This window comes from Rhinolophus hipposideros (genome assembly GCF_964194185.1).
Source record: "Rhinolophus hipposideros genome assembly, chromosome: 20".
In the NCBI taxonomy this organism is placed as follows: domain Eukaryota; kingdom Metazoa; phylum Chordata; class Mammalia; order Chiroptera; family Rhinolophidae; genus Rhinolophus; species Rhinolophus hipposideros.
In genome coordinates this window covers 40,903,411-40,929,579 of record NC_138066.1, presented here as the reverse complement: position 1 = coordinate 40,929,579, position 26,169 = coordinate 40,903,411, and the positions used below count along the sequence as shown (strand labels likewise).

The 26,169-nt window shown below is 55.9% G+C and overlaps 1 protein-coding gene across 1 annotated transcript in view; it reads left to right on the top strand.

The window, feature by feature from the left end:
• Positions 1-22,384, top strand: part of SCN4A (sodium voltage-gated channel alpha subunit 4) — a 28,637-nt gene extending 6,253 nt beyond the window's left edge. The window contains exons 8-23 of the mRNA XM_081028036.1: positions 195-404; positions 967-1,120; positions 2,857-3,095; positions 4,789-4,962; positions 5,710-6,066; positions 9,785-10,252; positions 12,181-12,313; positions 13,091-13,245; positions 13,779-13,952; positions 14,488-14,610; positions 15,937-16,215; positions 16,488-16,541; positions 16,799-16,940; positions 17,410-17,507; positions 18,094-18,364; positions 19,204-22,384. Of these exons, the coding sequence (XP_080884162.1) occupies positions 195-404; positions 967-1,120; positions 2,857-3,095; positions 4,789-4,962; positions 5,710-6,066; positions 9,785-10,252; positions 12,181-12,313; positions 13,091-13,245; positions 13,779-13,952; positions 14,488-14,610; positions 15,937-16,215; positions 16,488-16,541; positions 16,799-16,940; positions 17,410-17,507; positions 18,094-18,364; positions 19,204-20,429 (4,257 nt within the window). The 3' untranslated portion in view covers positions 20,430-22,384. The remainder of the gene's footprint in view (positions 1-194; positions 405-966; positions 1,121-2,856; positions 3,096-4,788; positions 4,963-5,709; positions 6,067-9,784; positions 10,253-12,180; positions 12,314-13,090; positions 13,246-13,778; positions 13,953-14,487; positions 14,611-15,936; positions 16,216-16,487; positions 16,542-16,798; positions 16,941-17,409; positions 17,508-18,093; positions 18,365-19,203) is intronic.
• Positions 22,385-26,169: the final 3,785 nt, after the last annotated feature.

Sequence of the window (26,169 nt, the reverse complement as noted above, 5' to 3'; positions counted from 1 at the left end):
ATATATTTGGAACTCCCCAGCTTTAGCTCATGTTTATCCTGCTAAGGACGACCATGTCCTGCCTCAAATCACCAAGTTCTGTGAAGGACCCTCTCTGTTTATCTATCTGGGCAATGGGTGTGTGGGGAGGGGTGGTGAGTGAAAGCAGGCAGGGGGGCCTGTGATGATGCTTCCTGTCCCACCCCCACTCCCAGACCCTTCGAGCAGCCGGCAAGACCTACATGCTCTTCTTTGTGGTCATCATCTTCCTGGGCTCCTTTTACCTCATCAATCTGATCCTGGCAGTGGTAGCCATGGCGTATGCTGAGCAGAATGAGGCCAACATGGCTGAGGATCTAGAGAAAGAAGAGGAGTTTCAGCAGATGCTGGAGAAATACAAAAAGCACCAGGAGGACATGGAGAAGGTCTGGACTCAGGGAGAGGAGGCTGAGGACCCAGGGATCTCCCTTGCCCTCAGCCTGGGTTGTCCCAGGCAGGCTCAGGGTGAGGGAGGAAAAAGGGCAGAGGCTTCCCGGCAGTAGAAAGTGTATTTAGCAGCCCTGTGCCCCAGTTTCCCCATATGGAACAAGGAATCTAGAGTAGTTAAACCTGAAGCAGCCTTTCAACTTAAATATCTATGGTTTTGTGATTCTTTCTGGGCAGAATATGGGTCCATGTGGAGAGAGAGGGGAGTCCTGATGAGGCCCCAGGGAGTAGCTGTCCACTTACTTATCATCTCGTGAAATGCAGGGTCAGTCAAGGCTTCAGAGATTGAGGGGTCATCAGGCATGAGGGCCCTCCATCACTTTGGTCTGTACCCTGTCACTCCCATCTCCACTGAGGTCGCCCCCGCCACCTGCACTAGGCTTAGTGCAGGCAAGAAGAAGTGCCCCTATCCAAAAGGAGTCAGAAGGAAGCTGAGAGTTCATTAGTCCATGCCCCCGGCTCAGAGATGGATTTCATGCCATGACCCTTGCTGGTCCACAGGCCAAAGCTGCCCAGGCTCTGGAAGATGAGGAGGCAGATGGTGACCCAGCCCATGGCAAAGACTGCAATGGCAGCCTGGACACATCACCAGGGGAGAAGGGGCCCCCGAGGCCGAGCTGCAGTGCAGACAGTGGCATCTCAGATGCTATGGAGGGTGAGTACCTGGCAACCCCATACCTGCCCTCCTCTGTCTGCCCTGCCTATCAGGCCACTTGGGCTCCTGGGGGTAGGGGGGTGCGGGGGTGGGGATGGAGTTGGCTGGGCCCAGCTTCAGGAGGACAGTAACTTAATATTGGCATCGAAGAAATGGCTGTGATAAATATAGTCCTGGCTTAACCCGGCCCAGTTCTGGCTGCAAGGCCAGGCTGCTACGGGAACTGGGGGCTTCCGGGAGGGCCTTGGAGGCTGCCAAGGCAACAGGGAAGGACAGGATAGTAATACTAACCAGGAAGGCCCAATGTTCCAGAAACTGGAGATCCTGCTCCTCAAATGTCTTCTGGGTAAAAGCTAAAGGCCAAAGGTCATATTCCGCCCAGGTAGAGTCACAGATTCCCCCAAATCACCATGCAGCTCCCTGAGTCTCAGGAGGAAAAAGAGGATGAGGTCATGAAGAGAGGACAGATAGATAGGTGGTTGGATGGGCAGAAAGATTAATGAATGGGAGGAGACATATGGATGGATGGATGAGATGGAGAGAGGGAAGAAAAGAGAAAGGAAGGGAGAAAAAGAAGGAAGGAAATCTGTCCTGGAAGAGATGTGGTCTGCTCCCCAGACCCTTTGCCTTGTGCTTGGAAGAACTTGGAGTTCCTAGAGAACTTTGCAAACCTCTAGAGGGCACCATCTCTCCTGACCTTGTATGACAGGCGTCCAGGTATCTGTGTGCCCTGCCAGAGAAGGGCCCGGGAATGCAGGGCAAAGCTGGCCGTGGAGGCCACTCAGTGCTGCCCTTTCCGGGACGGTTGTGAGAAGTTTTGGCGGTAACATCTGCAGGAACATCCAGGTTGGGGGGTGTTAGTGTCAGACAAGAATCTGCAGCCTTTAAAAGAGGTCCGGTTTGCTTATTCCTGCATGAGGGTGAGAGCCAGCCCCTCCCCTACCCCGGGGTGTCCCAATCATGCACTCAAACCCAGGTGTCCATGGGACTGCCCCCGACTCCAGTCCCCTTTCCTCCTCTGTGAGATAGGTGGCACTAATAGCACTTACCTTATCAATTTCTGGTGGGAATTAAATGAGATCAGGCCTAGGCTGAGGACACCCACAGGCAGAGGAGGCCTGGACGGCCGGAAGGAGGAGCATCAATGTCCGTAGGCCTCACAGAACCCCAAGGCTGTAGAGCTGGGGTGGCAAGAACAGGGCATATTTCCAGAAAGCCACTCTGGTGGGAAAAGATCGACTGGCTGGGGACAGTCTGGAGGGGTCAGCAGAAGAAAGAACCCACAGGGCATCTCTGTGTTCCCCAGTAGCGTTGAGTAGCAGCAGGTGGAATTGGGAGCCAATCCCCAGCGGGGACCTCCCACAAGTCCCTCGGGCCCAGCCAGATCAGCGTGTGGGATCATAGGCCTGGGCCATTGGCAGGGGTGGGAGTCACTGAGGGCCAGGGCTTTGTGGGGCGTGCCAAGAAATCCGAGCTTGAAGTAAAGCTTTGAGAGAAGGGTCTTTGAGCAAAGCTCGCAAAGGGGTGGGTCTTTGGGGGCGGGGTCTAGAAGGGCGGGTCATGAGGGTGCCTCACTGAGAGGCGGGGCTTGGAGTAGGTGTCGCTGAGGAGGCGGGGTTTGAGATGTGGCGATCTAAGTGGCGGGGCTTGGAAGGGAGCCCGAAAGATCTAGGAGGAGGAAGGTAGCACATGAGGGGAGGCTCCTCATCAGGTGTCTGTTTCCACCCTACTCCCAGAATTGGAAGAGGCCCACCAGAAGTGCCCGCCATGGTGGTACAAGTGTGCCCACAAAGTGCTCATATGGAACTGCTGCGCGCCATGGGTGAAGTTCAAGAGTATCATCCACCTGATAGTCATGGACCCCTTCGTGGACCTGGGCATCACCATCTGCATTGTGCTCAACACCCTCTTCATGGCCATGGAACATTACCCCATGACGGAGCACTTTGACAACGTGCTCAACGTGGGCAACCTGGTAGGGACAGGACAAGGGAGAGGTGGTCATTCCCCAGCAGCACAGGGGAGGGGACACAGGACTCGATGGGGCCATCTGATCTGTGTGGAAATATGGGGCATTATTGGGGGGCATATGGAGAATATGAGTTGATGTACAACGGAGGTACAAGGGGTGATCCAGGGCATGTAGTATTTGGGTTTCAGCGTAGTTGGGGCAGAGAGAGTGGAGATCAGGTGCTAGAATCCTTAAGATCAAGATTCCAGGGAGGGATCTGGAGTCCAGGCCATTCCCTGGAGGCAGAGATGGGGGAGTTGGGGCGTGGAGGTATGTGTGGGGGAGCTGGGTGACAAGTCTCTCCCCGTACAGAGGTTGTTGTGGACATAAGAGGGACTAAAGGACCTGGAAGTAGGGCATATAGCCATGGGCACCCAGGACCAGCAGGCCCCAGGGCACAGTCCCCCAACCCTCAGCCCCTCTACAGGCTACCATTTCTCCAGCCTGGCCAGGCTCCGCCCCTTTCCGCCCTTCCTGCTCCACTATTGTTGACACACGCTGATCCGCCTGCTTATCCCTGCCCATTAGGAGCATTATCACCTCGTTGCCAGCCCTGGTAGAGCCTGACAAAGGGAAAAAAGCCGCAGCCTCCTCCAGCCCTACTCTGCCCTTCCCAATTCCCTTCAAATTTTTCCAGGCTACTCCCCCCACCCCGAGGGTCAGGGGGGCCTAGGGAGAGTGTGATTTGAGGCCTGGGGCAGGGTGAGGTCTGGGTGGATAGCAAGGGAATCAGACCCTGGACTCCCTACCCTGTGAGGTAGGCAGGTCTGCCGGAGGCAGCCTCCGCCAGGCTGGGCTGGAGGGGCCCGGGTGTGCTCTGGACTGGCGCAGCTGCTGGGGTGTGCATGATGGGCCTCGCCTGCCTCCTGCCCACCCCCTGCCCACACTCTACTGCCTTTTGGGCACCTGCTCTGGCCAGGGACAGCTTCTAGGCGGGGCTCAGCATGTGCCTGGGCAGGCTGTGCACCCAGGGCAGCTGGTGCCTGGCAGGAGGGGGCTGTGCCCAGGGAGCATTCAGGGGCTCTGCAGCCCTCAGACTCCACCCGTGTCCTGGATTTCGGAGGGCAGCTCTGGCTTTCTCACTGTTCCCAACTTCGCCCCTTTTGGCCCCTGCCCTAGATTTCCAAGTCCACCAAGATTTGCTGGGTCCTGGGACCCCCGCCAGTGAGGGTAGAGAAGCTATAAGGTGTAGAGACAGGAGACGGAACTAAGCAGGTTGGGGACCTGCGTCATTCCTATATGGGCAGCATGACCAAACGCTTGCCACTAACCTCTCTGAGCCTTAGGTTTCTCATCCCTCCCAACTACATAGAAATCGGCATACCGCTCAGGTCATGACGTGAACCACAATGTGCTCTGTGAGTGTTAAATATTATTATGCGTGTGGTGAGACCCCAAGAAGTTAAATGGCTGGCCCACAGTCACGTTGCTGGAAACGAATGGGACCAGGTCTCCGGATGGTCCCATCTGCCCTATGGCGTGGCCATCCCACTCTTTTCTCAAATACACATACATGGGCCATGGCTAGCACTGCCTGATCCCTCAGGGCTCTGGACCTCTCCCCTCGGGCTCCACGAGATCTGCCAGGACATGAACGTGTGTGTCAGGGTGAGAGAATCCCTGAGGCTCTGTGACGGGACCACTCCCCACCCCATAGGTCTTCACAGGCATCTTCACAGCAGAAATGGTACTGAAGCTCATCGCCTTGGACCCCTACGAGTATTTCCAGCAGGGCTGGAACGTCTTTGACAGTATCATCGTCACCCTCAGCCTGGTGGAACTGGGCCTGGCCAACGTGCAGGGGCTGTCGGTGCTCCGCTCCTTCCGTCTGGTGAGTGAGACCCCAGGGCGTGGCCTGAGGGTGGGTGGGTGGGAGGAGAAACCCTTCTGCCCTCACGCATGCCACTCCACACCTCAGAACTTTTCTTATGGAAATAGGGAGAAAGGGAGCCCCCCATGATTACACAGGACTGCGGGGAATGACAGCCTCAGGAGTTTGACCTCTTAGTGACTTTAGACAGGGGTGGAACAGTGGCCCATAATACAGACCTGAAAGCTGAGGCTTAGGAAGCTCATTAGTAGTGGAACTGGTACTCCAAATTAGTGTCCTTTCTACCACCTCATAGGAGCACTTTTATTATTTTTATAAACTTTATTATGGACCCCCTCATGCATCCATGCATCCACAAAAGTATAGAGGAAGTATAATAAACCTCTGTGTACCAGTCACCCAGCTTCGACAGCCATCAATGTTCCACAGTTCTTGTTCTATCTGTCCCCCAACTTTTTGTGGGGGGGAGTATGTTAAAGCAAATCCAGACATATAATTTCACTTGTGAATATTTTAGTCTGTATCTTTAACAGATAAGGAGTTTTTTTCTTTTGAACACACGAAGAGCATAAGGTGGTAGGATGTGAATGTTCCCATTTAGCAGAGAGGCAAACTGAGGCCTCCGATCACTCAAGGAACGGGGGTTTGAGCGTTTGAGGTGGTTCTTCCTCCTAAGGACGGGGCTCCCCCAGGTTGGACCAGGAGTTCCTGGGCCTCATTCGCCCCTGCCCTTCCTTCACCTGGCAGCTGCGGGTCTTCAAGCTGGCTAAGTCGTGGCCCACACTGAACATGCTCATTAAGATCATCGGCAACTCGGTGGGGGCGCTGGGCAACCTGACGCTGGTGCTGGCCATCATTGTGTTCATCTTTGCCGTGGTGGGCATGCAGCTGTTCGGCAAGAGCTACAAGGAGTGTGTGTGCAAGATCTCCGAGGATTGCAGCCTGCCCCGCTGGCACATGCACGACTTCTTTCACTCCTTCCTCATCGTCTTCCGCATCCTGTGTGGGGAGTGGATTGAGACCATGTGGGACTGCATGGAGGTGGCCGGCCAGGCCATGTGCCTCACCGTCTTCCTCATGGTCATGGTCATCGGCAACCTAGTGGTGAGTGACGCCGGCTGGGTGGCTCCTCCACCCTCGCCCAGGAACTCCAAGTGTCCAAGACATGGCCGTTCCTTTATTTCCTTTGAATGGGGCTGTCATTCAAAGACCCTATGAGGTTGAACTGTATGAAATTGCTGATACTTGACTGTTTTCTACCTTCCTCCTCCCCCCTCAAAATGGCAACTTTTTGTGGTTTAATCCAGTGGCTTTCAAATTTTAACCTGCTTAAGAATCAGCTGGGAGTTTCGTAGAGCTAGATTCCGGGTCCCACACCCCCTCCCCCACCCCAGATTCTGAGCTGTTGGGTCTGAGAATCTGCATTTCTAGTGAACTCCAGGGGATGACGCTGCCACAGGCCCAGGGATCACACTGTGAGTAGTACTGTTGAAACCTAATGTTCTGGGTAAAATGACATGATCATTGTAGTCAGACGGACCCATGTTCCGGTCCCAGCTACTTCACCATCTGTATGACCTTGAACCAATTACTGCTCTCTGGTCGGCTGGGTTCTCTAACTTCATATGAAAGAAAAATGGTGGGTACCTTATAGGGTGAGGGTGACAGTGTGCAAGAAAGCACAGCGTGGGGTTGGTACTAGGAGCTCCTGGGCCTCTTGTCCATCTCCTGCCCTCTCACCCTCCTCTGTTCCGAGGAATCAGTCCCCAGTGTTGGGAGAATCCAGAAACGGCATAAATTGCATTCATCCTGCCGCTTTCTGTGGCTCAGAGCTTGGCATGTGGGGCTGGTGCAGGCGAAAGGGTGCACGCGCTCATGAGAAACGGGCGTGGGGCTGTGGTCCGCATGACTAGCATTTCTGTGGCTAGGGCCTAGGAGGTGTCTCTCCTCACCCTACCAACCCCGACTCCTCCTCTACTCTGGGTGGGATGGGGGTCGGTCCTACCAGGAGTGCTGTGCCCAGCTGCCCTCTGCTGTGGCAGGCACTGCCCTGGGCAGTGGGGTGGGAGGACGCACGTCCCCACGTTCTGCAAAGGCCTGTGAAATCCTTGGGCTGCTGGATCAGCACTTCTCAGATATCGCTGAGCTCCTGCTAAGGCAGGAGCAGACTGCTGGGAGAGGGGGTGTCACCTCGACTGAGGAGGAGTTCATGGGATGAGGTCCTGAGCCTCCAGGGACAGCTAGATTGGAGAACCCAGCCTGGCTGTCCCCAGGAGGGAGGCCGTGGGGAGTGGAGAGAGAGGAAAGATGCCCAGGCAAGACGAGGGTGGGACAGCAGGCCTGAGTAGCAGTTTGTGAATGTAAGTTTAAAGGCCTGGGGATGACAGGCCTTTAGGGTCTATAACATCGCAAGCCCCCACTCTGCCACTACTGATTGGGAAGCCTTGGGCAAGGTATTTAACTTCTCGGGCCTCAGTTTTTCTCATCTGGAAAATGGGGATGCTAATGGTGGTGACTTACTTCACTGGGTGGTCCTGAGGATTACACAACACATGTAAGCACTTGAACCTACGAGGCTAGGGGTGTTCAAATGTTACAGGCATGTGGGAGCAGTGTTAGTGTAGATACGCGCCATCAGCATCACACTCCTGCGTATTGGGCTCCTGCCACATGCCAGTCCCTGCTTGAAGGGCTGTATTTACATGATCCCTAATGCTCTCGACAAGCCTGTGAGCCAGGTCACGTTGGCTCTGTGCTCCGAGGAGGCACTGCCCAGAACCACAGAGATAGTGAAACTGAGTCCGGACTAAACCTGGGTCTATGTAACTAACCTGGGTCTATGTAATGATAACGTTAACAATAACAATAATGGTAATAGAGATAGTTGTCAACACCAGAAACTGTGATGGCAGCTGGCCTCTATTTAGCATGTATCTAGCATTCTGACCACTTACCTTGTATTCACCTCTACTCGGTAGATGCAAAGCCTCAGGGAGGTAACTTAGGGACCTGTGCAGGATTTGAACCCAACAAGTATGGCTCCAGAGTCTGGAACCAGTGCACTGCCTGTGTGCGTGTCACCCGCATTCTCCCATCACACACACAGACACACACACTCACCACCGACACCCTTCTCCAGCCCAGCTCTGTGGTTCTCCCACTTTGCTCAGAGGGAGTGGAGCGGCTGAGGGAGGCGGCACTGTCAGCTTCTTGGGCACTGTCCCTGCCCTGCCCCAGGCTCATGGAAGCAGGTGCCTGCAGAGGGCACAGGGGCACCCTGCCAGGGAGTGTGGGGACCTGTGTCCACTGTGTCCATAGACTTGGCTACTTTCCCTGGGTTCCTGTGAAGAAGAAGAAGTGACTAGGTCCTAGGTAACCCACCCCTCAGAGCCCCCAGGGGAACATGAAGTCCATCCCCCACCCCGCTGGCCCCCATCCCCTTGCCTTGCCTGAGATGGCTATTTTTGTCCCAAGCAGGAGCCGTGTGCAAACCCTGCTGACCCAGAGAGCAGCTAATTCCCATCTCAGATGTGTTTCTGGCAACTGGATGCCTTCCTCCAAGAGAGGGAAAGAAAAACCAATAAATGTTGGTGAGGGTCAAAGGCAGAAAAGTAGCTGGGGGCCTGGAGATGGGGCAGAATCCCCCTAGTACATTTCCCCAAAGAGAATATATGCAATATACAATACATATGTTTTAAAGATATTATATTAACGTGATAGTTCAGACAATGGCAAAAAGACATTGGAGGACACTGGTGAATGTCAGACAGTGAGAGACAAACGGAAAAGATGGGCAAGGGTGGTGGATTCACATGGACAGGCTCCCCTACTCCCCTACATCCACTCACGCACCCAGCCCCTCCTCAAGGCCCCCAGACAATGAACCTGGTCCTGCCTTCATTGTTGCCCGTGTTCTGAGTGCCTTCTGTGTGCTCTACTTATATTGATCTTTTAGTTCTCACAACAATGTGAGGAGGTAGGCGCTGGAATCATCCCCATTGTACAGATGAGGGAACTGAGGCACAGAGGAGTGACATGTCTTGCTTCAGGATGCACAGCTGGTAAACTGGGGTTCCAAGCCAAGTACCCCTCTGTGCTACCATGCAAACCCACTCTGTTGTATTTGTCCGACCAAATGTCTCTCTTTACTAGGCTGGAGTTCCCTGAGATGACGGTCTCCTACACACACTGGGAGGGACTTAGTAAATGTCTGTCCACTCAAAAATAAAGGCGACAGGGGTAAACCAGTAACCTCGTAAGTCCCTTTTAGCAGGACTATGGGAAAAGAACCAGGCAGAGCAGGGAACCACCAGGGAGAAAAAAGGGTGAATAACAGTAGGTCAAATGCCCCTTCCAGAGTAATACGGAACATGCATCTGAGCGTCGGGAGCGCAAGGTCTATTAGAATCCCACCTAACAGATGAGAAAAGAAGGCTCAAAAGATGTAGGTTCCCAGTCAGTCCTGGAAGCTCGGAGATGTGCACCCTGTTCTTTATACTGCGTTCCCTGGCAGGGGAGGTGGAGGACAGCGTCATGGAAAAAGCCCCTGTCACCCAGTGGGCTTCCCCAAGCCCTGCCTTGGCCTTGATCAGCAGAATCCCATCCTGTGACCAAGCCTCAGTTTCCTTATCTGCAATTTGGGGATCATAGGAAGACTTGTCACCTCCACAAGCAGTCTTGAGGGTTCCATGAGGTGATGTCCTTTAAACGCCCAACATGGAGTAGGTTTGACCTGGAGGCCTGAGGACCCTTGTGCAGGCCTAAGGTGGCACCTTTAGGGGCCCGGAGGCCGAGCTGAGGTTCCCCCACCCCTGCTTTCCAGGTCCTGAACCTCTTCTTGGCCCTGCTGCTGAGCTCCTTCAGTGCCGACAGCCTGGCGGCCTCAGACGAGGACGGCGAGATGAACAACCTGCAGATTGCCATCGGGCGTATAAAGTGGGGCATTGGCTTCGCCAAGGCCTTCCTGCTGGGACTACTGCATGGCAAGATTCTGAGCCCCAAGGAGATCGTACTCAGCCTCGGGTGGCCGGGGGAGGCCGGGGAGAGTGCCCCCGAGGACGAGAAGGAGCCACCACCTGAAGAAGGTGACAAGGACCTAAAGAAAGACAATCACATCCTGAACCACGTGGGCTTGGCTGATGGGACTCCTCCCAGCATTGAGCTGGACCACCTCAACTTCATCAACAACCCCTACCTGACCATCCACGTGCCCATCGCCTCTGAGGAATCTGACCTGGAGATGCCGACAGAGGAGGAGACTGACACCTTCTCAGAGCCTGAGGATATTAAGGTGAGCCCATCGCAGCGCCTTGCTTGAGGGGTCAGAGGTCAGATAGGCACGGCTTGGAGGAGTCTCCAAGCTTCAGTTTCTCCTTCTGTAAAATGGGAGTAATGGTACCTATCTCGTGGCATCTTGGTGAGCAGTAGATGAGTTCTGAGCTCTCTGGGAATAGTGACTGTCATCGCAGTTATTAACACGATTATTAGGACTTGCCCTGCCTATCCTAAGACCCCAGTCTCCTCCCTTCACTCCTACCCCACAATTCCACCTAGGCCCCATTTTACCAGCAGGTGGCGCTCTTGGACAAGATGTTCTGCCCTGTGGTACCTCGGCTCCAGGGCTGAGACCCAAGAGGCCTCTCTTAAATCCTGCCTTGGTTTCAAGCCCTTGCCAAGTTCTTGCCATTGTTATCTATTTCTGTTTAGATTCCACCTGGGGTGCGTCCCAATCTCCCAGTGTGGGCCACGCCAGGTCTGGGCTGGAGACTCTGGGGAGAGGAGCCAGGGTCCAATGGGTTTGGCTATAAGGAGAACAGAGAGCTGGGGCACAACCTCAGCAGGAGCCATGAACCCCCCACCCAACCCCTGCAGGGGACCTGCTGCTTAACTGAGATGCCCCTTCCTCCTGTCCCTCCTTGCAAAGTTGGGGAGAGACTTGCGGTCACCCCCAGAAGCTCAGGCTGAGGCTGGGTGCTTGCCGGGGCCTCCCAGGAAAGCTGACTCTGAGCCCCTCACCCACCCTCCTGCTCTGGCAGGGGAAGGGCTAGCATAAGCTAGGTCTGGGCCCCCAGCCCACCTGCACCCTATTGGCCCTGGACCTGGCTGGAGCCTGAATGAACTTTGCCCTGAAAGCTCTTGACTTCTTATTCGCCCCAAATATGTGGCATGCTGACTTACCAGAGGGCTGAGTGTCTGCCAAGCTATAAATACCCAGGGAAATGTGGCACCGACCTCGGTATGAGGAGCGAGGGTGGGAGGGAGCTGGGGAACACCCAAGGCCAAGGCTCTGGACAGTCTTTAAAGAAGGACAAGCACCGCTCCAAGAGGAATTATGGGAGTGGGGGCACACGGGTAGGGCAAGTGGCTCAGTGGGTACCCTGGCTAACGTAATGCCCTGTGCCTCGATTTCCCTTTCAACGGGGCACAAGGACTCCCCTGGTTCTCTGGTCAGCATACTGGATCCAGAGTTGGCCTCCAGCTGCCCTCTCCATCTTCCTCTTCAGGAGCCTTACCCCTAGCCATGAAGGGGTCCCCTTGAGGAGTGGAGTCTGGGCCTGGGATGCTGACCTGGGGCAGCAGGAGGAGGTGGAGAAAGGCCTGGCCAGGCCGGAGCAGCCTCCACCCTACCCCTCAGGTTCCCTGGGCCCCAGGCTGGAACTTCAGCTGGGAAAATTGTCCATCCTTTCTGTATTCTTCAGCCAAACAGCCCCTGAAAATAGGAAGGCTCAGGCCTGGGGATGCTGCCAATTGTTATCTGCGGGCTGTGGCACCCCAGTCTGTCCTGACCCCCTTTCATGCCCTCTCAAAAGTACCTTCGGGCCTTTTATTCCTCTGCTGCCTTCCTCATGCCTCCCCCCTCCTCCAAACCCCCAGCTGGCCAAGCTACCCCCAGCCCGCTTGTCTCCTAGCCTCCTCCCTTACCTGAGGCCCTTGTATGTCTCCTCCTGTCCTCACTGCCCCTCCCCAGGCCTCAGCCCTGCCCTGCTCCAAGTCTAACTACCATGAGAGCAGGACCACGGGTGCCTTGATCACTGTGGTTCTTCTACATGGACCACAGTGCCGGTTCCATAATCCACAGTTGAGTGAATGAATGAATGAATGAATGAATGGGTCTGCTCCATCCCCTCTTTCTCCTCTCCCTCTGGTCTCCCACCCTGACCTCCATTGCTCCACCTGGTGGGAGGACCCAAGGGTCACATGACCCTGTGGCCCCTGCAGAAGCCGCCGCAGGCCCTCGATGGGAACTCCTCCGTCTGCAGCACAGTTGACTACAAGCCCCCCGAGGAGGGCCCTGAGGAACAGGTCCAGGAGGACCCTGACGGGGAGCAGCCTGAGGAGTGCTTCACCGAGGGTGAGCCTACCTGTGTACATCCCCACCTCACCTGGTGTCCCCCACCCCCAGCCCAGCAGACCCTAGCGCATTGCCTCCTCCAGGATATTTTGGGGACACGTGCATCACTAAAGGCACATGGGGCCTTCTTCCCCTGATGCTACCCTGCCCTGCTGCACTGGGGAGGGGTGTCAGAGCCAGGGAGGTCTCCCCACGCCTGACCTGAGCCTCACATGTGTGCAGTGGGTGTTGGCAGTGCCCTGATGGCTGCCGTGCAGAATCCCCACAGAGCCCGAGAATGGCCTGGCGTGAAGCAAGTGCTCAGGAATGGCTGATCTAAGACTATCATCCTGCTTGCCTTCATCTTCAGGGAGAAAGGCTTGCCAGCCCTTCAGGAGACAGCCCTGGAGAAACATTTTTGCCCACAGATCCCGGGCTATGCAGAGTGAAGGCTTCCTGGGTGGAGCAGGGGAGGATGGGGACAGCTGACAGACACAGTACCGGGGCTGGTAGCCTACACCCCTGCATGTCTTTCCTCTGTGTGCCTGGCATGGCAGCAGTTGGCACATGGGTGGAGCAGGCTGTGGAGGGAGGGCCTGAGGCCCCCATGTGAGGAGAGGGGCTGGACCACCCTACTTATCACCCATTTCTAACCAGCAGTGGAGGAAATGGAAGCAGGTGTTGGGGACGGTGAGGTGGAGGGCTGGAGGGGGCACCCTGGGAAAGTGGTGGGAACATGCTGATTGTGCGTCTGGAGGCAGCGCTCAGGCCCATGCTGTGTCCCTGTTGCTCCCCCAGCTTGTGTGCAACGCTGCCCCTGCCTCTATGTGGACGTCTCCCAGGGTCGTGGGAAGAAGTGGTGGACCCTCCGCAGGGCGTGCTTCAAGATCGTCGAGCACAACTGGTTCGAGACCTTCATTGTCTTCATGATCCTGCTCAGCAGTGGAGCCCTGGTAGGCACCTTCCTGGGGGATGGGCCTGGGCAGAGGCCGGTGACAGGCCCAAAGCAGGCCCACTGGGGCTCCCTCCTTTCCACACCATGGGAGGGATGCAGCCCAGTCAGTCTCCAACCCAGACTCGGAGCAATTCACCTGTGGCTGCAGGATAAGTATATCGATTTCCTTAAAGTGACAGATGGGGTCTGACTCTGTGTATAACAGGTGCCAACCAGGGGGAAGGTGGGGAAGGCTCTGGGAATTGGGAGAGGAGCAGGATTGCAGTTGTGTCACTGTAGAATTCCCTAGAAGATGATTGAATGTTACTATTATTAAGCCTGAGGAAAGGGAGCTGAGGGGTTCTCCCCACCAGGAAACTCGCTCACCCCCATGATGGGCATGGGGAGTCTGGGAGAAGCCACCAGCCAGGCCCTGGCCTGGCCCCTGTGCCAATCCCCTGGGCACCACGAGTGTCAGGCAGGGTAGGGAACGTGGCTGCTGCCCCGGCCTCTTGAGCCCTGGCCACCACCCCGCTGTGCTGGTGTCCCCAGGCCTTCGAGGACATCTACATAGAGCAGCGGCGTGTCATCCGCACCATCCTGGAGTATGCTGACAAGGTCTTTACCTACATCTTCATCCTGGAGATGCTGCTCAAGTGGGTGGCCTACGGCTTCAAGGTGTACTTCACCAACGCCTGGTGCTGGCTCGACTTCCTCATCGTGGATGTGAGTCTGGCCCCGGCCCCACAGCCCAGCACTTTAGGAACCCCAGCCCGGGGCGGGGGCAGCTGCCCGAGGCCGCATAGTGCATCAGACCCCATCCGCGTGCCCCCGCAGAGACTGGCCTCCCGGTCCCTTGGACAGAGCTGCCCAGGAAGGGCACTAACTGGCTGGGGGAACCTCCCTTTTCCTGAGAGAAAGGGGAGCCTTGGGGGCAAAGGGGAAAATAGGAGGATTACTTATCATTCTTGCCAATATCTGTGGAGGATTTTGTATCCTCTTTGATGGGCACACAGGCCTCCTGTTTACCGTCATCCTAGTTAATCGATGACATCACTGAGATGGAGCTCAGGCTCCTATAGGTGCTAGGACAGGTCCCACCAGACAGGACCACCCAGAAGGGAAGGGGGCTGGAAGAGACACCCTAGAGCTGTGAATCCCGGAAGGCCCCCGTGGGGACCTGTCCCCAAGGCTGTGGCCCTGCTCTTGGGAGGGTCAGGGGCCCTCACTCCCTGACGCACCCCCCACTTTCCCTTTGCAGGTCTCAATCATCAGCCTGGTGGCCAACTGGCTGGGCTACTCTGAGCTGGGACCCATCAAATCCCTGCGGACGCTGCGGGCCCTTCGTCCCCTGAGGGCACTGTCCCGATTTGAGGGCATGAGGGTGGGTGCTGAGGGGGGCTCTGAGTAGGACTGGGGAATGGGAGCGCAGTCAGGTGCATGCAGGGGGCTGCATGTCTGTACTCTGGCCACCACCAGGGGAAGCAGAAGGCTTGGCCCACGCACACCCCTGCTGAAAGCCAGGTTTGGGGGCCCCAAGATACCCTCCCACACTATCCCATTCCTGCCTTCAGTCCTGCTTCTTAGCTCATCTCTGCCACCATTGGGGGGCAGCAGAGGCTGCAGCAGCTCTCAGGAGGGCTTGAGGGCACCACCACAGGGAGGACAGATGGAGGTCTGTGGGTTTATGGATGTCCCTCACAGCCTCAGACTCTGAGACCTGAGCAACCGGGCAGGTACCTGTGCCCAAGGTTCTGAGCCTCCTGGCCCTTGAGCTTAGGGTCATGCCAAGTTTGGAAAGATCCTTGAGGGCGGAAGTGACAGGTAAACACAGGGGTTGGGCAAAACAAATGGGACGTCCCCAGCAAAGAGAGGTCTGTTGGGAACTAGACCCACTCAGAAGAGACAAACCTCCGTGAAGTGGCTGGTTGTAGGCCAACAGCGCAGTCAGCCCGAGCGGCTCCCTCCTGTTCATGCAAGGAGCCAGCCAGCGCTGGGCCCTCCCACCCCCAGAGTGGGGGACTCCTCCCCTCTGAGGGGAAATGACCTGCCCACCGCCACACAGGTGGTTCTTAGCCAGGAATAGAGCCCCCTGGGCATCACCAGGCCTATGCCACCCACTCTGTCTGGAGGTCATGAAACAGCTTCTGCTTGAGAAGGGACAGTTCTCCGATTCAGCCCAGCCTGAAATAGTGAGGTTGGCGTGTGTAGCCAGGGCTGGTGGGGCACAGGGCTCCAGTCCCAGGGCCCTGCTGCTTTGCAGACCTGGTGGTTTCTTTTCTGTGCCTGTCTCTAATGCTGTGAGCAGATGAGCAGGAGTCTGGTCACGGGGGCTGAGTTTCCTATGGGGGCCGAGGAAAGAGTGTTTGTCTCCTGCCTGGTGACCCATGGCCGAGCTGCTTCCAGAGAAACCCGGCAGCCCTACTCTGAGTTGATTGTTCCAGCCAAGCAGAGGCCCTCTCCAACCACCAGGCTGGCAGTCCCCAACCCTACTCTTTGCTTCCGCTAACCCCCGCCAAACACCTCAGCAGACTTCTCCCCAGGCCTGGCTCAGATTGGCCCTCCTCCAGGAAGGCTTCCCTGAGTAGCTATGCCCAGCCCTGCCTGGTCTCCTGATTAGTGTAAGTGGGGAGCCATCTCCCAATGAGACCGTGTTTCATCCACCTGCCTGGGAGAAGCTCTGTCAATGACCCTCTCTCTGGCCCCCCAGGTGGTGGTGAATGCCCTCCTGGGAGCCATCCCCTCCATCATGAACGTGCTGCTCGTCTGCCTCATCTTTTGGCTCATCTTTAGCATCATGGGTGTCAACCTGTTTGCCGGCAAGTTCTACCACTGCATCAACACCACCACCGCTGAGAGGTTCGACGTCTCTGAGATCAACAACAAGTCGGAGTGCGAGAGCCTCATGTACACGGGCCAGGTCCGCTGGGTCAATGTCAAAGTCAACTATGACAACGTGGGCCTAGGCTACCTCTCCCTCCTGCAGGTGGTACGTGGGACCCCCTAGCCCTGTCGGAACTTGGGATGGAGGTGCCCCCCATCTCTGGTTGTACCTGAGCCCACTGCACTGCTTGTTAGGGGGTTGCCCACCCTGCTTCCAGGGCTGTGGGACTCGGAAGTAGTGCCTAGACCTCTCTGGTCCCTATTGGATACATGCCCAGTGGGGCTCTGGGCAGCATCAGGCTGGGGCAGACAGGGAACTCACGGATAATGGAGGCCGGGAGCAGCCTCCTCCCCTCACACCCAACCACACTCTCTCAGGCCACCTTCAAAGGCTGGATGGACATCATGTATGCAGCCGTGGACTCCCGGGAGGTGAGTGGGGGTTACCAAGATGTGGCTGGTGAGCGAGCCAAGGGGGAAAGCTCAGGCTGGAGGCACAGTGGCACCTTCTGCCCATCCCTGACCCCCCCATGCCACCTACTCAGGAGCCCCTGAGCCCCTGGGGGTGGAGAGGTCCATCTCTGGCCCCCAAACCCCTCCTGCTCACAGTGGGATGAGGAGCACAGAGCAGCCAGCGTGTGCCCCTCAGCCCACACAGCGCACCCCGTCCTGTCTTGTGGCCCCTGCAGAAGGAGGAACAGCCACAATACGAGGTGAACATCTATATGTACCTTTATTTCGTCATTTTCATCATCTTCGGATCCTTCTTCACCCTCAACCTCTTCATCGGTGTCATCATCGATAACTTCAACCAGCAGAAAAAGAAGATGAGTATCCAGCTCCACCTTCCCTGGGTTTCCTCATTCTGGGCCCCCTCCTCCCTTCCTTGGGTCCCTCATCCCTTCATATTTCCAAAACACTGCCTCAGCACCTACCTTGCTGTCATTGGCGGCATGCTTGAAGCAGCAAACCTGGATTTAGATCCCACTGGGCAGTCTTGAACACGTGACTTGGCCTCCCTGAACCTTGGTTTCCTTATCTATAAAATGAGGGTGATCCTACCTACCTCTCTGGGTCATTCTAAGGACCCAGCAAGATACTGATTGAAAGTGGCCCAAAACAGGCTGTGAGGAAGCACTGTTCCCCTTCTCTGGCCCCTCCTGGTCCCCTTTCCCCTTTCCACCCGGCCCCCTTGCTGGGGTAGGGGCTGCTTTAAGGATGGTGCCTGAGGAGGGAGGTCCTGGAGGCAGAGAAGGGGGCCTCCCCAACCTTACGGGCCCCATCTCACTATACTTTGGAGGGAAAGACATCTTCATGACAGAGGAACAGAAGAAATACTATAATGCCATGAAGAAGCTTGGCTCCAAGAAGCCCCAGAAGCCAATTCCTCGTCCCCAGGTACCAGCCCTCTGGGGCCCTCTCCTCGCAGTCTGTACGAAGCTCCTGCCTGGGGGTGGGGGAGGGGGACAAAATACAGCCTGCACTTTGCCCACCAGACTGTGTCCCTGGCATGAGGCTGGATCTACCTGCCTGGAGGTTGCCCCTTTGTAACTGTACAAAGGCACTGGGTGCACAAGAGGCAGCTGCCTGCTAAACGGCAGGCGCTGGTTTACCCCTCACCTGGCCCAATAGTCCCCCAGTGTCCTCAGTTGGTGGCTTCTGTGGCAAGAGCTCCTAGAAGGGGGAGGAAGAGGATGGCCAATCACCCTCCTCAGTGAGCAATGGCTTTGGGGGAGGGTAAGGGGCTGTTTGGGGAACTTGACAGGAGGAAGGAAGGGTCTCAGAGTGAGGAAGGATGCCCATTCACCCCCTAGAATGGTCTGGTCTGATGGGTCTGTCCTCCCTTTCCTGGCCAATGCCACCACAAGCCCTCACATCTCTCTCTCTCTCCATCCTGTGTCTTCTGCCTGTCTGTGTCCTGTGTGGTTCCCAACTGCCCCCATACCCACCCATGTGCATCTCTGCACTCCTTCCCGTATTGCAGAACAAGATCCTGGGCAAGGTGTACGACTTTGTGACAAAGCAGATGTTCGACATCATGATCATGGTCCTCATCTGCCTCAACATGGTCACCATGATGGTGGAGACGGACGACCAGAGCCAGCTCAAGGTGGACATCCTGTACAACATCAACATGATCTTCATCATCATCTTCACCGGAGAGTGTGTGCTTAAGATGCTGGCCCTGCGCCATTACTACTTCACTGTCGGCTGGAACATTTTCGATTTTGTGGTTGTCATCCTGTCCATTGCAGGTGAGCAGGGCCGGGCCGGGCTGACTCATTCGGGAAGGTGGGTGCTCCCGATGCCATGTACACACACCTGTTTGTGCACCTGGCATGCTCACACACATAGTCACACATACACACATACAAGTGCACCTGGCATTCACACTTAATGCACAAATGCACAGAAGTGTGGGCTCGCAAGCCGCCTGTCATCTGCACACATGTGAATACACCTCCAGAAACATTCACCTGGCCAATAGGTACATGGCCAATAGGTGGCCATGTGCTCAGTGGAAAACATTAAGAAGACTGTTCCAGTATCCATACACACTGGAGAAGTGCACAGACATGCATGTACTTACGATAGGAGGTACTTATTGAGCATTTACTATTTGCCTGACACTGCTATGCATTTGGTAGGCTTTAGCTCGCTAATTGTTCATAACAATTCCATGAGGCAGGTATCACCTCCATTTTACAGATGAGGAAACTGAGTTAGAAACCTTAAGTGACATGCCCAGAGTCACACACAGAGCTGTCCTCCCTCTCTCCCTCCCTCCCTTTCTCACTATGGCATCTACAAACAGCCTTGAGAATGGGCCTCATCTTAACCCTTTCAACTTCGGCACATCCTACTTCTGTCTAGCTGTGTCGGGGCAAAGATGTAGCCCCTGTCCCCGAGACCCCTGGGAGAGCCTTCTCTAGTGGGTGTGGCCACTGGGGCTAAGTCCCAAGGGTTGAGCTTGTATTACCCCTTCTTGAGGAAGAGCATACCAGGCCGGGCCCTCTTAAGCCCCACATGCCCCCCACTCCCTAGCCCAGCCGCCCAGTCTAGGGCAGCCATCCTCACTACTTCCTCCCTGCAGGCCTCGCACTCTCTGAGCTGATCCAGAAATACTTCGTGTCACCCACCCTGTTCCGTGTTATCCGCCTGGCGCGGATCGGGCGCGTCCTGCGGCTTATTCGTGGAGCCAAAGGGATCCGGACGCTGCTCTTTGCCCTCATGATGTCCCTGCCTGCCCTCTTCAACATCGGCCTCCTCCTCTTCCTGGTTATGTTTATCTACTCCATCTTCGGCATGTCCAACTTTGCCTACGTCAAGAAGGAGTCAGGCATCGATGACATGTTCAACTTTGAGACCTTCGGCAACAGTATGATCTGCCTCTTTGAGATCACCACGTCCGCCGGCTGGGACGGGCTCCTCAACCCCATCCTCAACAGTGGGCCCCCTGACTGTGACCCCACCCTGGAGAACCCGGGCAGCCACGTCAAGGGCAACTGTGGCAACCCCTCCATCGGCATCTGCTTCTTCTGCAGCTACATTATCGTCTCCTTCCTCATTGTGGTCAACATGTACATCGCCATCATCCTGGAGAACTTCAACGTGGCCACCGAGGAGAGCAGTGAGCCCCTCGGCGAGGATGACTTTGAGATGTTCTACGAGACGTGGGAGAAGTTCGACCCCGACGCCACACAGTTCATCGCCTACGAACGCCTCTCTGACTTCGTGGACACCCTGCAGGTGCCGCTGAGGATTCCCAAACCCAACAAGATCAAGCTCATCACGCTGGACTTACCCATGGTGCCTGGCGACAAGATCCACTGCCTGGACATTCTCTTCGCCCTGACCAAGGAGGTCCTGGGCGACTCAGGGGAGATGGACGCCCTCAAGGAGACCATGGAGGAGAAGTTCATGGCTGCCAATCCCTCCAAGGTCTCCTATGAGCCCATCACCACCACCCTCAAGAGGAAGCACGAGGAGGTGTGCGCCGTAAAGATCCAGAGGGCGTACCGCCGACACCTACTCCAGCGCTCAGTGAAGCAGGCATCCTACATGTACCGCCACAGCAAGGATGACAGCGGGGACGGGGCCCCTGAGAAGGAGGGGCTGATCGCCAACGCCATGAGCAAGATGTACGGCCACGAGAATGGGGACAGTGGTGTGCAGGACAAGGGTGAGGAGAGAGGCGTGACAGGGGACGCTGGACCTGCTATGGCGCTCAGGCACATCAGCCCTGCAGACACTGCCCTCCCTCCCGCCCCACCCCTGGGGCAGACAGTACGCCCGGGGGTCAAAGAGTCTCTGGTCTAGCAGGCAGCAGCGAGGTGAGCCTGGTAGAGCCCTGAAGTTCCCCCAAAGTGGCCCTCTCGCTGAGGAAGCAGGGCTTTGAGTCTGGAACTGATCCAGCTCCCCGCTGGGGACAGGATGTTGCCATACTGGGGCTGACACCCAGGCTGGAGCACCTGCCTCCCCAGGCCATGAAAAATGGAAATTGCAATCTGAGGCTCCACACTGGGCTTGAGGCCCCTGCCTCCTGGATTTCACCTTCAAGTTGCTCTCACCTCCTCATGGGCCCTGCAGCCCCTCCTCTGGGCCCCGGGGGGAGGTCGCAAACTAAGAATGTCTGACCCCTACTTGGGGAGGAGCCAGCCTACAATGGAAGGATTGGCTGTCTTCCTGCCACCAGAGTCTCAGAGGTTGCTGGCCTCTCCCCAGGAAGTGGCTCAGGCCCCCCAGGCCCTCCTGGATAAAGATGTCTTAACCTCAGTGACGCAGACACCTGACCCCAGGGCCTGCCAGCCCTCCCCAACTCGGATGTAGCTTCACCTGCCAGCTACCGAATTCCCTGGAAAAGGGCAATGACACTGGTCTGAAATGAGTCCACCAGCCTCACTGGCCACTGGATCCCGATGCATCGGGCTGGGATTGTGACCCTGACACCATTTCCTGAGGCGTCCACTCTCCAGGCCTCTACGCCCCTGGCTGGCGCCTGGGGGAAGAGCACGATTGCCTTTTTTCTAGGAAGCGCAGATGGGGTACAGAGTATCGGTGCACTGGGGGCTCTTCTTGGCCTGAGTAACCAGACCTGGGGTGGGGTCAGGGACCCCAGCACTCAGAAGGAAAAGTCTTGTTCTCTCCCTCTTTTCCTCATTCATCCTTTGTTTCCCCTCCTCAAAATGATCCTCAGAATGTTAGGTTGAATCCACGTTAGAGATTCCCCACTGAGCCATACGTGGGCCCACCTGCTTGCGCCCAACCTTCCAACTTCCTGCTTCCTGGATAGTTGGCGACACTCCTGCTGGCACGGCTGATCTGGGCATGGCAGTGCCAGTCCTCTGGTTCCCAGAAAACAGAGGCTGAGCTTGGGGTGAGAGACCTGCTCAGGGGTCACTAGATGTATTCACTTGTGTGTGCACCTGTGTGTATAGCTGTGTGTTTGTTCAAGTGTGTGAACCACTGTGTCCCATGATGCCTGCATATGCTTGTGTGTCTGAGTATATTTGTGTAAATGTGTGTCAGTGTGCCCCTGTAGTGTCTGCCTGTTGTGTGTGTGTGTCTTCGTGCAGGCCTGTCCATGTGAGTGTGCCTGTGCTGTGAGTGTGTGTACGAGTGTGAACACATGGGGTAAAGTTGAGTCCCTGTTGGCCTTAGTTCCTCTTCTTTTTCTTCTTGTTTCTCGTGAACAGTTTGATTAAAACTCAGGAAGCAGCAAAACCTCCAAAACAGCGTGTGTGTGTGTTTGCGTGTGCACACACCCATAGGCCAGAGCCCCCTTTTCCGTCTGCCCTGCTATCTGGTCTCCTCACCACCCTGCATGGGTGGCGCTCTCTCTCACCGCCCGTGACTCCACTCTCCTCCCTCCCGCTGGGTCTCTGCATCACACCATTGCCCCATCCTGCTCCCCGTCTCCTCCTGTGTCCTCTGGTGAAGGAGGCCTCACTCCTTCCATCTCTTCCTGTAGCAGTTGTGTCTCTTCCTTCAGAAGGTTCACCCTACAGGAGGGCAGCCTTCTCCCTGACCAGCACCCTGCCCACTGCCTCGCCCTCCTTGGGCCCCGGACTGGCATGGCCCCAAGAACCTCAGTATCTGTTGGACTGGATGGTCTTCACCAGACTGTCTCCAGCTTGTAGAATCTCCCCCTGCCTGTGCCCCATCCCCACCTGCAGACCCACACCCATTTACAGCAGGTAGGAGCTGGCCCAAGCCAGGCCTGCGGACAGGCTCCTTTGTACAGTTCTTATAATAAATCTCCCCCTGATGCCTCTAATCTGTGGGCTTCTTCCTTCTGTGCCTCCGAGTATGGACGTCAATGGGGGATGAGGGTAGCAAGAAGTAAGGAGGGCTGGCGGGGATTAGAACCAAGTGGGGAAGACTTGGGGAGTTTCTTGAGCGGGGTCGAGGAGGGCAGGATAAAGAGGGCCCCAACTCCTTCCTCTGGCCCAGTCTGGCTCTCTCCTGCCTCCCTCCAAAAGTGGGCTTGGACTCCAGCCTCTTAGCCAGAGTCTAAGAGGCCAGACGAGGCCAGGAGTCACATCTCTTCTTTCCTAACAGGCAGCATCACGCGCTCTCCCCACCCACGACAGTGCCCAGGAAATAGGTATTGGAACCCTGCATCTCCAGGCCCTCCTCTCTGGAAGCCCCCTTCACTTCTCTGTGCCCCTGAGAGGCCCCAACTTTCCTGTGGGAAACATGGTGTGGCCCCTGCCTCTCCTCAGGGATACTATCCCCCACCCCCAGGACCCTGTCTCTGACCCTTGACCTCAGAAAGCCTGCGACAAAGAGTAATGTTACATAGTGAGCCCGGTCCATAATCCCAGTGGGTGAAATATAATTTTATATATAATTTTGTTTTCTACAACTTGATTTCTGACTCCCAGGGCTGTATTCCTCCAAACTAGGAAACAGCCTTTTTCAGGATTTCTGCATCCCCTTATCCTGTGTCCTGAGGTTACGTGGCCCCCATGGGAACTAGGGAGGGATACCCACAGACTGCCTTAACATCCCTCAGCCACATCCCTAGCCATGTTCCCCAGGGCCCTCTTCACCTGCTGATGGGAGGAATCCAACATCTTTGCAAGGATCTCTCAGCCCCTGCTCAGGTCCTGACCTCCCTCCTTGAGATCGTGGCTTTTTCTCACTTTAAGTTTCTCCAAACCGCCCCTGGGACCTTCTCTGGCCCCAAGGACAGGAGAGCTTGCAGGGTGCTCCAGCCCAACTTTCCCCTGAGACTTGAAGGGCAGAAGAAAAAAGGCAAAACACTAAGAAACATAGATAACAGGGGCCAATGCTTCAGAATCATCCCCCCACTCCCCAGTTAGCAATGCAACTCGTCAGCTTGAGGGTGAGTTGTGTTTCCAGATACCTCACCAAGCCCTGCAGGTAACGGATTTCCCAGATTCACAACTGCCCTATGAAGAACATATTATTACAATTACTTCTATTTTACATAAATGAGGAAATCTGGTCTCTGAGAGGTTAAGAATGCCTGTGTGAGGCAGGGAAATTCTTTGTGAGACACTGTCCCTCCCACTGCAGGCCCTTTAGCGCCCCTGGCCCATGAATGCCAGTAGCGCCGATGTGTCCTTGTGACCTTCAAAATGGCCCTGGCGCATTTCCAAATACTGCCCGGGTGGAGCAGGACCACCCCTCGTTGAGACCCACCAGGTAACTTGAGGAAACTTTCTGGCTGGTACACAGCAGCGCCAGGATTCAAACCTGCGTCCTCTTTAGCCAGCATGCCTCCTCCCAGGAACAGAACCAACAGCCCAAGAATATAAACATCACCTGAGGTGGAGCCAGTAAGAGTGGATTGGGGGAGGAGCAGAGGTCTGAGCCCTTCTTTCCAAATGGAGCTTCTACCCTCTCCCATCCTTCCCAGGCTTGCTGGGGGTCCCTGCTGTCTTGCTTCCCCCAACACCTGTGCCCTTTGTCCCCTCTACCCACACCCCCATCCCTTGTTTTGATGCTGCCTTCCTGGAAAGGTGGAGTAGAGGCTGCCAGATGTCGGCGTGTGCAGCCCAGGGTAGCCAGGGGCAGAGGTAGGAGTGGGCTAAGGAGGCCTCATGTTCCGGGAAAGAAAAGGCGTCATGAATCCCGGACAGAGCTTGGTACTGTTGTCACCACAGAGGGAACAGCACGGCCCCAACTGTGACAAATAACCCTGCACTCGGTGGGGCCCTTCTACTCCCACCCCCTTCTGAAAGCAGATCCCTGCCTGGCATGAATGGGAATGAGTCCAAAGGACACATCTGTGTCCCTTCCCTGTCCCCGGGGTGGCGGGGTATGTGGTTGTGTGTGTTTGGAGAATGCCAACTCCCCTCCCTAGCCTCCGTGCCCCCCATATGCACCCTGGGCCCCAGGACCAGCTTCCGAGCAGGCCCCATGCCACACGGCCCAGGCAATACACCTGTGTGAGCGTACACGTGCACACATACACTTGTGTGCCCCAAGCCTTAGCCTTCCCCAATTCTCCCAACTTTGGGGGGGACACGAGCCCCAAAGCTAACCAAGGCCTAAATCGCCAAGAGGTACTTAGTTAAAGAAAGATTTTCCCCTCATTCTGCTGGGGCATGTCCAAACACCCCCACCTGTACCCGGGGCCTGTGATCCCCAAGCTGACCTCAGGTGATGTTTATAATCCTGGGCTGTTTGTTCTGTGAACTGAACATCTGACACCTTTTCAGGGAAATGTTTTTTCATTTGGAACATCTGGAAACTGCAAGAACATCTGGGGCTGCCGGGAACAAGCTGCTCCTTGGATGAAACCTTAACCCTCCTGTACCCGCTCTTTGCAGCACCAGTCCTGACCTGTGATCCTGTGGGACGGACCTCACTGTGCCAGGTGAGGCCTATGCCCAGGGCTGAGGGGGCAGCACCCAGACCTCTGCCTTCCTCACCGCCAGCCCTGGCCTGGGAGACAGGCCCATGTCCGCCTAAACCCAAACAGACCCACCAGCAACACAGGTGGTTTGAAAACTGGAGGGTGGTAGGGAAAATGAGAGGTAGGCAGACTACACATAGAATTTAGCATTTTTCTTTCCCTCCTGGGGGTTGAAAGAATAGAGAGAGGGGAGGAGAGAGAGAAGAGACTGCTAGGAAACCTAAAACTCAGAGTGGGCTTGGCTGCAGGGTTGAGGTATGCAAGCCTGCTATGTGCAGCTGGGCAGGTTGTGCACTGCACAAGGGCCCCACCACCACTACTAAGGGGCAAAGGTTGTGTCTGACCCAGGGAGCAGGGGCACATAGTTGAACTTAGACAAGCTCCTGATCACTATGTTTCCATCCACCAGGCTGACTGGCGAGATAAAGCCAAAGAGCCTTTTAGTTTCAGAACCTGGAGGCTCCCCAACCCTAGCTTCCTGTCTCCCACCCAAAGACACTTAGAGCTATGGACATTTCAATGCCCTGGGAGTGCCCTGATTGCTCAGGTGATGGGTTTTCTCCAAGCCAGGGGTGTCCAAACTGCGGCCCGCGGGCCAACTGCAGCCCATGATCCATTGTTAATTGGCCCACAGCAAATTCCAAAAATATATTTAGTTTACTTAAATAAACCAGGTGAGGCAATACGTACTTCACCTCGAGTGAGTGGCCCGGCTGTTTGTGTATTTTACCGCATATGGCCCTTGGTGAAAACCGTTGAAAAAAGTTTGGACACCCTGCCCTAAGCCATCTCCACCTAAGGCCACCCCCCAACAGCTCCCAGCAAACTCCCAAGTGCGGGAGGGAGGCGTCTCACCAGGGCCTGGATCAAATCTTCTCCCAAGTGGCTGCCACACTTGACCTGCTCTTGCTCAAGAACCTCTGGGGCTCCCTTACTCAATAGGGTCAAATCTCCATCAACCCTTGACGTGACTGCCTGCACTCCAGACAAGAGGCTGTACTCTGGGCCCCTCCGGGTGCCTGACCTCAGCCCATAGCTGCCCCTCCCCCGAAGACCCCCCCACACCATCCTTCCTTGGTGTTCCTCTGCCTGCAGGCTGCAGGCTGGTCCGAGGCACAGGGGCCATGCTCAAGTTCATCTACAGCACCTATGTGTATTCATCTAAGCACC